Source organism: Seriola aureovittata, chromosome 12, assembly GCF_021018895.1.
Source record: "Seriola aureovittata isolate HTS-2021-v1 ecotype China chromosome 12, ASM2101889v1, whole genome shotgun sequence".
Lineage (NCBI taxonomy): Eukaryota > Metazoa > Chordata > Actinopteri > Carangiformes > Carangidae > Seriola > Seriola aureovittata.
In genome coordinates, this window is record NC_079375.1 from 22,896,302 (window position 1) to 22,910,627 (window position 14,326).

The following is a 14,326-nucleotide window of genomic DNA, read 5'->3' on the forward strand; positions in this document are numbered from 1 at the left end:
AACCTGCTCTATACAGTGTTTAGAATCAATCTCCATTTCAGTCCATGTACTTAAAGTTAGGAGTGGACAGTAACAGTACACTTACTTGAGTACTGTACTTACAGTACTCAAGTAAGTGTACTGTTACTGTCTAAGTATATTTTTCAAGTATCTGTACTTTACTTGAGCATAATTTATTTTGGAAACATATGACTTTTACTCCACTCAGCTCAGTTTGAACTTGGCAGTTGCCTAATGATGGCTACAGTAGATAAAGATGAAGCAGAAGATTCTTCTATCTATCTTAAGTCTATGCTTGACATTTTAGAAATCAAGAAAGATTCCTGTAGTTTTAAAGGTTTGCTGTGTTTACCACGACCAAACTTCATCGCTGCCTACAAAACTTCAACATCCCGACTTGAGAAGGCAAGTCGAGGTAACATTTGTTTAATTCCAGATTAACTTTTACACAGACAGCTTGTAGCAGTTGCCGCTTTTTATGCTGTGGTTGGTGAAATGACTTCTGGCCATTTCTATCAGCTTTTCTATCAAAGTCTACAAGCTTTTTATTCTACAGGTTCCACAGGTAAGTCAGTGCATTCACTAGGTTGTTTCAGTGTCAAAAGGGTCTGTAAAAGCACTTTCCAACAATACAATATCTATATTTTGAGTATCTATACTTTGACTCAGGAGTTGTGTACTCTGTCCACCTCTGCTTCAAGTACTTAAACTGATTCTATGAGGTGTACAACTGGCAAGCAATAATAAAGCAGTAGCTGAGCACTGTTTTCATACCTCCTCCATTTCTGTAGCAGAGGTAGGGAAACCTCCAGACATTGCCCAGGCCCACAGCATAGCCCACGCTGGTGAGGACAAACTCTATCTGGTTGCCCCAGTTCCCTCTCCGGGAGTTTTCATCCTTCTTCACTGGCTCTCCTGGAACTGCTCCGTTCTACAACAAAGACAGAGAGAGAGAGAAGCTGAGGTGACTTCAGGTGGCGGGAAGGCGAGTGTGTTTCCGAGATAGTGCTGCTGCAGCGGGTCCAACGACTGCACTGAGGCAGGTGAGGACACACCTCACCTACCGGCATAAATCAGAAATGGATGCTACGACGGAGAAGAGCTTCTTAAGAGGCCGTACTTGTTCCTGGTGTTCAGATCTTAGTGTAATGTCAGTATTATGCAATCATGGTGAACAATAAACATCTTTTGGGCGCATGTGGCTTTGAATTATTCATGTGGCATACTTGCACTCACAGTTATTAAATATTCTGTGTAAAATACTGTCTCTTCTACCCCGGCATAAGGTGGGCCCGCTGGAGCAGACAGGATGTAAAGTGAAATCAGCGCCTTAAACAGCCCATAAGCATTTGGTCTTGTCGTCCTGATTTCCAGCCTCTCCTCTCCTCCCTCCCTCCATCCATCACTCCATCTGCTGGCATCAGATGGTCCCTCTCTCCTGACCTCCTCCATAACCTCAGCTGTGTCTGTCTGTCTGTGTACATACAGAAGCCAGTGCTCTAATTCTAATCTTATTTTCCCACTCTTTTTGTAAAACATGGACACAGGTGCTTGTAGAGTGAAGTAAAGATGGACCGTTTGATTTGCTGCTCCAGTGTCAGTCATTAACAAACTCAAATTATGTAATAATCTTGGATATTTCACATAGATTTCCTTCCATTTTGTCAATTTGGGGGGAGACATGGACACAATACCGCGGCCAGAACAGTCTAACTAAAGTATTAGAGGACAGAATAAATAAAAAGATGTTTATATGGAGCAATTCACACAGTTCTCCGTGAGCAAAACAGCTCTATTCAATTTTCGAGGAGGTGGATATGCTGTTTATCTACTGTAATTATTTGTGTTGTAGTGTTAACTTTATTGAAGTCTGTAACAGACGTACAGTATATGCTTCCTCTGGCCATTGAGGTTGGTAGATAAAAAATATTCAGGAGGAAAATAGATTGTGTGAACTGTGTGATTTGGATGAAGTGGAAATGTTCTTTTTATGCTGAACAAATTATAATGATTTAAGAGAGTTAATTATACATGAAATGATTTGACAAAACCCTGAGATATTCTGGTGTACAGATGATCAAAAACTGTAACGGCTGTTTAATTTGGATGTTTTTTTAAAAAACTTTGCTAAAATTGTCTCAAGTTTTTGGTAAGATAATGACGGTCTGAAGATTTGTTTGATACAGCACTCTGGTTCTGGCCTATATGAATGTATGGTGTTTTTCTAAGCTGAGCACAGTTGTATGCATGACAGAATAATAAATAACTTCATTCATTTATTCATTCATGCTGCCTATGTTATCTGTGTATAGCAGAGGCTGCGTTTCAGGGGCTCGCTGAGTGAATAGCCTCATATTTTCAGTAAGAAAAGCTTTGAATGTGACAGAAAAATGTGTTCTCATATATACACTCTTTTTCAGCGCAGCAATAAAAACATCTTTTGCAACAACAAAACTACTTCCTGCCTATAGCTACATGTATGTCTTAAAGCTCAAGGATTACACTTCAATTACTCATAATGGGGTTTGTTAACAGCGCTGTATGTTAATGAGCTGTTGCAATAGAGTTTATATAACAGCAATAAAGCCACATTTATATTTTGTTCTATTTTATGAAACCATCACAGGAAACCAAGTCCTAGGGATATCATGTTGTACACACACACGCATGTTTGTACAGCTGTCTTTGTGGGGACGTAATGCATTCCTTGGCCCCTTACCCTAACCTTATGCCTTACCTCAACCCTTACCTTAACTCTAACATAAATCTAATTCAAACTCCAACCTTTAGACCAACCTTCAAATAGCCATTTAAATTTGTGGAGTCCCAACGAAGCACCCCATGGTCCCCACGTGTATAGTAAAAACAAAAATATACACACACTAAGCACCACTTCTCCCGGATGAATGCACTGCCTCTGACACAGAGTGAGACAACTTGTTCATCAGAAAAAAAAGTCAACAGCAACAAACCACAACAACTAAAAACAACAACCACATTTTGCCCCCATGGTGCCATAGTGCAGCTTTGAGGCAGCACCAAGCGTGACTAATGAGAGAGAGAGGGGGGAAAAAAACGGACAAAACAGAGCAAAACAGCAACAACCACAGAAAACAAACAGCCGCCATATTTCCCTCCCAAAGCTCCAGAGTTTGTCTTTGAGTCTGGCTGTGCTCGCATGTTAGGAGGGCAAAACAAAGAGCGTTTCTCCAGCATCCTTGACCTTTTCCTATTTGCACGACTGGGGGCTGCAGGTGGGACAGACAGGAAGATCATCAAACAACAAGTGTTGTTGGTGTAGGAGATGCTTAGAGTGAACTCGCGGTCACAGCAGTGTGTGAGGAGAAACCCCCAGCGGCGAGGCCACCATCGCAGCAGGCCGCACATTACGACGTCTCCGTCCGGAGTTGACTTTGGAGGGAAAGAGGAGCTTCAGAAACAGTGTGCAGCTGTGTGTGTTCTTGCCGCACCCGATGCTCGGCTGTACATCTTGTACATCTGACTTCCCTATCAGCAACCAGGTGTGGGCCTTCAGAAGTTACACACAACACACACACACACACATACACACACGAGCATAAACACACAGGCTGACAGGTTGGCCCAGGTCTGCAGGAGAGGATACACTGAGAATAGCAATGACCCCTGAATCTTTGGTGTCCTCTCTCTAAAACTCAGCCTGATGTATTCATGACACATGGCACAGAGCCAACTATATGGAGTTTAAATTCAAAGTGAGTAGAGCTCAGTCTTTTACAGTGGAAACCAGCCACTGTGTAGGCAGACTGTGCTAAATTCAGTTGATATATTTAATGCTTTCATTGGCATTTAACAAAGAAGCCATTAGAAAGCTCTGATGGTCTCCTCTGGTCTAACGCTGATGTGTTCATTAAGGGTTGCCTGTGCAGTTGCACATGAAGGAAGTCACCATGAAATGTTCATGTGCAAAACTGAAGATGGACTCAAAGTGAAGCATGTAAATCACATGAAGCCAAGTTGGACCCAACACTGAAAAGATCCAAGTCCAATATAAAACAGCTCAAAGCTGTAACAATAATAATTATAAAATGATATTGATATATTGATGATAATATTATCATTATTATGAGTTTTATGTTTTCACTAGGTATCGGCCAGATGTGACTAGTGTTGTTAGAGCTTATCAGTTAATTCATCAGCTGATAGTCAGAAAATTAATCAGTTTAATTAATTGATCTTTTTATTTTATTTCTTCTTTTAATGTTTTTTGTGGTGTTTGAAGCTTTTATTGCAGACAGCAGAGAGAGATGACAAGACACGAGGGAAGACATGAGAGAGACACAACAAACGCCTGCTTGTTCCAGCTTCTCAAATTTGAGCGTTTGTTGCTTTTTCTTTGTCACATTTGACAGACTGTCTTTGAGGTTTGGACTGTTAGTCAAATAAAACAAACCATGTGACTACATCCCCCCCGAGCTTTGGGAAATTACAACAGTCACTATCTTCTGTATTTTTTTTTAGAAAACATGATTAATCTACTAAACATTTTCATGTCATCTCTCTAAAAAGAGTCATAATCAAAGGGCGAGGGTATCTTTCTAGACTGACCACAACTCTGTCCTGCAAAGGGTGAAATACCGTCAGTGGAGCAGAGCGGCTGTCACACGTCACTTCTCTTACAGCTACAGGAAGGAGTCCCACAAACAAGTTCGTAAGTAGGGCGCAGAAAGGTTTTATGGGAAACGGAAACGCAGGTGAGGCAGAAGTAGAAACGACAGAGAGACAGCAAATTCATAGCGCTTTACTCTGCGTAACTCAACTCAACGATATTTAGAGTTTCGGGGGTCGATGTCGAATCCACTGAAGATCAACACAACGCACTGAAAGTCAGAGCAGCGCCAGCCTCGTTAACACCGTATATATGGGATAAACCCCGTGTTCCTCATGACATCCCTCTCTCCCTTCACTGACCGCGATGTCCGCCTCTCGCTGCCCAGGTGTTGTGGCCTGTGGTGCCGGCTCCCGGGAGCCCTCTGGTCAGTGAGTCAGACAGACAGACACTCCTCTCTCCATATCCTGTTTCTCCGTCACGTGCTTCTCCAGGACCATCTGGGCTTTATGTAAGACCACACATGCCCCCCCCCCACCCCCCTTACCCAATGTCTCTCCTTCTATTTGGTTTTAATCTTTCCTCTTTTGAGTCACATTGTTGACTTCGTTGAAACTCTTGTCTCTCTCTGTCTGTCTGTCTCCCTCGGTCTCTGCTGCTTCAGGACTATAATCAAATCGACAAAGGAAGGAGCTAGTTAGATCAGGACACGTCGATTCTGGTGCCAGATTTGTGAGTTAAGAGGAATCTGATTTTTCAGGTACTGCATATCTGCAGATCTTTAATAGACTCAAAGATGTATTTGCAAGTTCAAAAGGAGTCTCTCCTGCACAGGTTGCAGCTATGGTGTTAGATTAAAAAAAAAAAAAAAAACAGCATCACAACCCTCCCACAACAGTATCACAAAGCATGAGCCGACTGCTCTTTACTGCTTCTACTGTGTCCACGTCGGCTGAAAATGCCGTCACTGGAATCGATTTGTCAGTCACAGTTGTCAGATGACATATTACAGTTCAATGAGGCGACTACAGGTTTCAGTCACAGTTGTTTCTGAGAGTTTTTAAGATCAGAAGTCCAAAGGTTTCAGGTGATACCAAATATTTTACATGAAATTTAATTTTTTAAAAAACCATGCAAACAGTAATGTGATCACTTGGTCTATTCTTCTTACTGAAATATTAAGTCTCAATCAAACTTGTTTCTCATTAGCAGCGGTCTCATTATTACACTCTGACTGCGACATTCACCACAAACACTACAAAATATTCTGGTTGGCAGCAGCTAGTGTCGGCCAGTGATTAACAAATCTGCAATCATAATCTCACAGGTTTGAGTCCAACAGTCTGTCAAACAGCCGCCGACAAAACACAGAGTCACACTAGCTCTCCTCTGTGCTAAGCTCGTCCTGAAAAGACTGCCAGCTCAGTGCCCGAGACCTGAATGCAGAGAGAAACGCTGAGCCGCGTTGTGCAGGCTCAGACTGAGAGTGACATAAGGGTGGGATCAGTGCGATTTACCCCAAAACGTGCCGCTCTACAAAGCCCTATAGGTGTAATGTGACGGGGAATGAGTGCTCTGGTGTTTGTAGGTACGGAGGATGAATGCGCAGCCCTTCAAAAACTACAGCCGAATTCCCCTAGATCTAGAGTACGCTCTCAAATCCCCGCAGCTCTGATGGAAGCTGCTCGCCGACAACAAACACGAGACTGTTGTCGTTCCCTGTCATTAAGGTGAAACGGTGCGGATTTGACACAGGAAAAGGAAAGACTGCATATTTTGTTCCTGAAACATCCACATTGTCAACAATCAACCCTGTTTAAATCAGTTGAGTCACTGTAATTTGCAATCTCAATCACTGCTCGGATGTGTGTTATTTTGGAAATGCAAAATCAGAGGATAAGTTATTGGTTTTGCTCTCACAGCAACATTAATTCAGTTTTATCCCAGATGCACTTCTCCCCTCCTGTGTTTCCTCTTGACGCTACTCACTCTCATCCTCCCTCCTCTCACAGTCCAAAGAGAGCACTCTGGCTTTGTGGACAAAAACACACACACACACACACACACACACACACACACACACACACACACCACTGGAGGACATGCACACAATCTCACATGCGTGCATTTCCATACACACACACACAGGACTATTTTGACAGACGGCAGCACAAACCTCCTGACAGCTGCAGCCATGTCTGTAAGAGATACTGTCCACTGGAGTGTAGCAAGAACTACTCACTTACTTTCATCTTATGGGCAACACACACACACACACACACTTTGTTACTTTCCCTTTCTTTTCTTTCCTTTGATGATGATCTTTGAACTTGCCTTAAGTTGGACAGTATAAGGAAGTATTATTTTCCTCTCTCACACACTTCAGTGGGTTTTCTTCTCTGAATTCAGAAAAGGTGAGCCACGATCGCTGCTACAAGAAGGAGCTGCCGAGCGCTGCTAACAATCTTTCATACAGAATTAAATTTATGACGATCGTGCAATTGCTGACTGTGTGTGGCGTTTCCAGTCTGAAAGAATCTTATTTAGTGACACCTCCTATAGAGCGAAGGCATTTACTGACAGCTCAATGCTTGCACCCTCTCTCAGGGGAAGCTGTCTCTGTCTGCACCTACACGTCTCCCTCAAAGAGACAGTTTGAGTTGCTCTTTTAAGCAAAATAGTCTATCATTATCTGAACATTGGGGTAGATGTTCGGAAGTCAACAGTCACACACACAGAGAAAGGTTCTTTACCCTGGAAGGAATTTACCCTGAGGTAGGATTTTGATTTATTTACCACAGGTATTTCCTCATACGTGCCCCACACCTGATTTCCAGTTAGTTACCTGTTATCATTTAACTTCTGAGGTCTTAGAGGTGTTTCTATTAACAGCTTTGTGATAATACAGCAAAGAAATGTGGTTTAAATGTTGTTAGAATGTATAGACTCTCCAATCTCCAGTTCATATTCTTGCATGATCATATGTGACTCACGGCCAGAGCTAGAAGTTCACATTATGTTATGTTATGTTATGTTATGTTATGTTATGTTATGTTATGTTATGTTATGTTATGTTATGTTATGTTATGTTATGCTGGTACCTTTCATTTTAAAAAGGTGAATTTAAGAAAATACCCTCAGAGATTTGACTAAAACTAACATTTGACTTATTTACGACTTATTAACTAATTCTATTTTCAATTTAAGGCCATTTTACTGCAGTTCACATTTAGTGATAATAACTGCATTACTGAGACATTTTCTTTACATTCAAAAGTGGATTATATTTAGTTGTGTAATTTTCCACTTATGCAAACAATGACATACAAAGTCATATATATCAATTAAAGACAGCAGATATTGTCTAAATTGATCCTGTTGACAGCCTTTAGTGTCACCTTTAGCCGCTGAGCTAACTTTAGCTAACCTAACCATTTCCCAGCTGAGAGGTCAAACTGCTGCACAGCTCTAAATATCCAGAGAGTCTGATTAAGGCGATTATATAGGATGTGCATAAAGAAAAACTCATAGACTCTTAGATTCATAGATTATTGTAGTTTTATCAATTACTACCTGCTAGCATTAGCTGTTTCTCAGTATTCAACCACTATCTAGCTGCAACATACTGAGTTGGAAAATAATGTTCAATTCAGTTCAGTTCATTTTGTAGTTCAGCTAACTCACAAAATGAATATAACTTATAAAACCCTTGAAACGAGAGGACTGTTAACAGCTTTTATTCTGCCCCTGATTTTATGGGAGACAATTGGGCATGAGGAGGTTGGGATGAGAGAGACTGTGAGAGACAGAACACACCTGATCCAAAACACATGTGTTTTTTTTTTGTTTTGTTTTTTACACGCATGTGTACCCTCAAATAAACTGTGTTATGTAATGTGCTACCCTGTGACATTGATTTATTATGGATAAAACACGCCTTAATGATCTGCAGTCACAAGGCAGAACATGAATCAAAACGACTCATAACTCATGGGTCAAACATGTGACAAACGTCTCTGCTGTTGCCATTAGCAACTGGTATGTGATGTTGAACGGGGGGGGGGGGGGGGGGGGGATGCAGGAAGCAGGTGCAGATAATGCATCGTCAGGACGGAGTGGAGACATCTGTCCAAACGTTGAAAGGGGAAGAGTCAAGTCAGTGTGTGTGGGCCTATGAACTTGTTCAGACTGTGTCTCCAGATCTGGGTCCAGTTGCAGTTCTGCACCTGACATAACTGATCTTTTCTTTAAGAAACTTCATGTTCTGCTTAAAAGGAGAAAATACAAATTGGACATTGATGATACAAATGATGTGGTGACAGTATTTGGTAACTGCTGAAAGGCAGACGTCACTGAGGCCCTGTTCAGACCTGGTGTTAATATAAAAGCTTGAAGTTCAAGTGTGAACGCACCCAAGAAGCATTGAGGATGCATTTGAGATCCGATCACTCAGACCACATTCGGAGGTGGTCTGGGCCACATTTGTCCACATTCTTTTAGCAGTGTGGACGCAAATGCGTCCCAGGCCACATGGAAAGACCGCCTCGATACTAACGTCCTCTGCCACAGTCTGATTGGTCCCAACACAGTTTCATAATAAACTTAAAATATTTTACTATTTCAAATGGATGTGCAGTGTAATAATTCGCTCAGATCTTCCTTACCGCTCTTTCTCGACATATTATCAACAAAGACAACGGACACATCTTCAGACTGGTTAAAAACAACAATGTGTACGTGTTTATTTGCATATAGGGCGGGGAAGTGAGATCCGGTGTGAACTGACGTACTTAGAGCTTTCCATTTGTGATCAGATCACCTGACACATGTTGATGTCAGGTCTGAACAGGGTCTGAGTGTTTGGTAAATCAGCTGCATCCAACTGTGATTGTTATACTATCAGCACACTATAAAGTTGACCTTTAATGCAGCCAGGGGCTCATTTGCATTTACACTGCTCTATATATCTGAAGCAGTCCCATTTCACTTCCCCCTAATTGCATTGTAGGGCGTCATTTGATGTCTGTACTTCTACTGAATCAGACAAAGTCATGAGAGCCTCTTCACAATAAACAACAAAGAGCAGAGGAGGTACTGTCTGAAATAATATAGTGGACTATATAAATAATAATGGACCACATAATGAAAGGGTTTAAAGACCGAATCTGTGTCTCTCCGAAAGAAACTCTCTGTAATACCAGATATGAAAAACAACTTGGTCCAACAGTGCACACCGGGGTGGACACGCGTTATTTAACTTTCCAGTGAGACGAGCAAAAAAAAAAAAAAAAAAAGCATGTAATTTTGCAGATGTTCCGCAGCCAATAATCAGGCCTCAGTGATTCAAAGTGGCACACGTAATCTCCCTCTCTCCACCTACGCAGAGTTTAGTAAACATGTCTGTCTGCAGTGAGTGAATCCACTCGGCTATTATGAGACAAAAAGCCCACCGGATCCCCCCCCCCAAAAAACAGGCCGCTCAAAGCTCTCTTTATGAGTGGGATGTGAGGTGAGAGTAATAGGCCTAAAGACAGTGTAGACCGTGGCTTCTCAACCTGCTACCATTGGGGCCACATACCAAAAGATCCCATTGGGCAGCGGCTGAATAAATTCCCCTCCATGGCTGATTAATTGAAACCAATGGATGGGGTGTCAGGAGGAGGAAAGAGGAGGAGGAGGAGGAGAGAAAGTCAAACCCTGTCAGATGAAGGGTTGTATAGATGGCTGCCCAGAGGCTAGAGGTCACTCACAGGTTACATCACTTCACACATTCAGAGGGTCGCTCAGCATGTCAGGCATCTCCGGTTTATACTTGACGCTACAAGTCACATATATACTTGCATTAAACTTTGCTTTCAAGTGCACTTAAGGTGTTGGGTGCACACATCCCCAGAAATTACACATCTACAAGGTGCGATTAAATACGCAAATGGTCAGAGCATATGTCAGGGTGTGAAATAAGGTCAGTAGGAGGCTGAGGAAAAGAGAGTAACTAAAAGAGCTTGTGTGCAGTTAAAAGTGGCCATGTTAAGTTTACACTATAAAAAGTTCTTGAGAAAGATATTCTAGTCTCCTTTAGGGATGATCTGACCTGATCTGTTTCCTAGTGGATGTAGCTTTTAATTTTCCAGGTATAAACAAGGAATACAGTCAAGTATATGATCAATGTTGCTTGTGTTGCATCTGGTAGTCTATGTGTACAGATAAGGCAAGTGATTTACAGGATTTATGTAATGCGATCACATGTTTTAAGATCTATGGTAGACAGCAGTTTTTCACCTCCACACAGCAGGGAAGCGCGTCTGGAGCGTGCTGACTTTTTAAGGCATCAGTACCGCTTCAACCAAAGGTCATCCCCCAAACCTTTCCGATGTCAGAATAGTTTGGGGTGTGTCTGACAATCTTTGTGACCTTCTGAACCACCAATTTGACGAGTATGCTAACTCCAAGTGCATGAATTTGAGGAGGAGTGATCGTCGACTGAAAGTATGCGCATTCACTCCCCCACCCAACCTTGATGGCCACCTTTTCACACCACCTCCAGTTTGTGGCTGGTATACACACTCTTGCCATTTAAAGATGGATGGGTGACACAAATGAACCAGTGTGTCTGAAGCATACTGAACCCTTAAGCTTATATCAAACAGCTGGCACAACGCTTTGAGGTTTCTACCTGAGGTCACGTACCAAATAGCCACAGCAGCCCGCTCAGCTACATTCTCAGCGATCACACATGGGCGACGATGCCAGCAGCCGAGATGCATCCAAAACACAGCAAAACTACTTCAGCGTCTTCTCTCTCTCACTCTGTCACTCGGCATTTTCCAAGACTCTCAAGTCTGCTTCCAACTTTTTCAATCGCATGTGAGTTTTACTTGGCAGTTTCATCCAGTATGCAAATGAACACCAAAATGCTCTTGTCTGGGCTGTATGGATGAGGACCAAGTCGGTTTCTCTTCAGTGAAGTGAAATCTGATCACAGACAGTCACTGAAGAGGCATTTGGGATCAATTCTAAAACCCAACCTCATCTGAAATCCATTTCAACTGGATCTAAGCACCATACCGACTACAATCAGTCAATTAAGTCAGTCTGCCTGCATGCCTCTTGCAAAATGGTTTTTGAGTTAAAACAGACAACAAACCAGTCAGACAGTTGTCTACCAATTAAATCGATAGAGCCACATGGCCATAAAAACAAACCTGCAGGTCTCTGGTGGCCAATTTGTAATTTACAAGCACAAATGCAAAAGATTTAGCTCTTAATCAACACTAACAAGAGCTCATAATGATCTAAAAAAAAGTGTATCACCATTTATTATAAATGGGAGTTGATGGAACTGAATTTAGGACAGTCTCAAGGTAAGTTACTGAGATATATATATATATATATATACATTGATAATTAGGAACTATCATTACTGCACTACCTCCACCAAACTTTTAAAAACCACCATCCAGCTCCTTACCTTGACATAATCTTCCATGGTGAGGAACGTGATGCAAATGCAGCATCAGCCCCCTCAGATAGTCCCAATATCCTGATGACTGAACCAACTTCTCTACCTCTGCTATACTTATAGCTCTCAACTTACCAGGATGCAATCCTCACATGCCTTCCCCTGGGGGGAGGGGAAGGGGGGAACGTCTTTGTAAGAAGGAGAGGTGGGGGGCAGGGCTTAGAAGGGCCAGGAAGGGCGGGTGTGGTTGGGGCAAAGGGCAGGGGGTGGGCATTTGATATCAGAAATCAATAGGGACTGAAACTTTTCTGCACTGACAAAAAGATGTGTGGGAGTTTTTAAATGTGCATATGGGTGTGTTCATTTACATGTGTTCAGATGATCCTACTTATACATGTGTTTTTGTGCATGTATGTGTGTGCAAGTGTTACGATCTGAGAGGTTTATTTTGGGAAAGATTGCCTGAGATAATCACTGCGATGAATCCACAATTGTCACTGGATTTTCAGCGCAGGGGTGTGTGTGCCAGCTACATGCAAGATCCATGGAAATACCGTGAATCTATTCATACATTTTTTTGGTATCTGCAGAGGACCAATCTGTTTTGACAGTCTCTTTCACCGTCCATTGTCTGCGAGTGCAGGATGACAGCACCCTGTCAAAGCATCTTGAAGATAATCTCCCAATCCAATTCAGAAATAGACTGTTCTCTATTAAAACAATGGGATTACACGAGTGTGAGGGAACGGCAGAGATGGGAAGAGACAGAGTGAAATAGAGACAGCGGCTGAAAGCTCTTCGAGAGAACGACAGTAACAGGGAAGGAGGGAAAAAAAGGTTTGGAGACAGAGGGACAAGAGGCAGTGATGGTTAATGTGTGCAGACAGACAGACAGGCAGGTCTAGCTGGAGCTGGCTGCAGCCGCGTCCACCCACCCATCTCCACCCACACCCCTCCCCCGCTTGTTCACTCATTTGCTTAACAAGTTCATTTGTGCGTAGGCCTTCATCGGGTATGGCTGTCAAGTGATGCGCGAGACTGGCCCGCGGAACTGTTGGCCTCTCGCAAGCTGTTCACCTGCATCCCTCTCACCCCTGCACCCCCCCCACCCCACCCCACACACACACACACACACACACACACACACACACACACACACACACACACACACACACACGAGTGCATGTCTTTCAGCTTGCACAAGAGCATACAGACATCTATTTCCACAATATCAGCTGCGGAACTGGAACTGAAATTGTTTGATGGCGTCTTTTGCTGATTGTGGAGCTGAAATAATGGATTGATGGATTAGCTGATAAACAAAAAACAAACTCAAATACTTTGATAATCAAGTGATTATAGTGATCATGTCATTCATCGAGGAAAATGGCAAACATCTTTTGATTCAAGCTAAAAACATGAGGATTTGCTGATGTGATAGGAAACTAAATACTGTTGGTCAGCCAGAACACAGTTTCTTCTGAATGAAGCCTGGGAGGTGTCGTGGAGAAAAAAAAAAACATATGTACATAAATTAATAGTTTGTCCTCTTGACTTAATATTAATTAATAACATCATATTATATATTTTGCATCCTCCTCTCTTGTAGTGGGCAGCAAAAGTCTTTGGCCCAGTGCAATCAGTCGGACAGATGTTTCCAGAAGATGACAACATTTTTAGTTTTTACAGCGATAAAGTCAATTATCCTGTGAGATACATCTAAGGAACTAAAAGGTAACACACTGTTGTATTGAACAGGTAGTCTGTCCACATTTCTCAATTCAAGATCACTTCATTCGTACAAATTATTATTTTTTCCAATGACATCTCCCAGACTGTATTTCTGTTACTTTATAGATCAATTAGTGGAGAAAATCAGATTGACTGATAATGAAAATAATAAGTGGGTTCAGTTGTAGTTGATGTTTGAGTTGTGGGAAAAATTTTCTCTCTGGAATCAGCTCTGATAGAAAGTATCACTTATTTAATGAAACAGATGCTGTAACGGATGAGTTATTGATATTTACTTTAGAAATCTTTCTGTCTTTCTTCCTAATACAAACACATATCAGGCTCCATCATCAGTCTCCCATCTCTGTTGTTTGTCCTTGTTTTGCTTCATTGTTTTAGCCCTCTTCACTTGAGGCAGCATTAACAACCATCATCTCTGTGGAGTTGCCCTCAATCCTCACACTGCAAGTGTGCTGCTTCAACAAGAGTGTGCAAACACACACACACACACACACACACACACACACACACACACACACACACACACA

The 14,326-nt window shown here is 42.2% G+C and overlaps 1 protein-coding gene across 3 annotated transcripts in view; it reads right to left on the reverse strand.

Moving 5' to 3' along the window:
- slc6a9 (solute carrier family 6 member 9) overlaps positions 1–14,326 on the reverse strand; it is a 74,599-nt gene that overhangs the window by 18,959 nt on the left and 41,314 nt on the right. For all 3 annotated transcript variants that reach the window (XM_056392209.1, XM_056392211.1, XM_056392208.1), the window contains one exon: positions 775–931. In XM_056392209.1, coding sequence (XP_056248184.1) covers positions 775–931 — 157 coding nt within the window. The remainder of the gene's footprint in view (positions 1–774; positions 932–14,326) is intronic.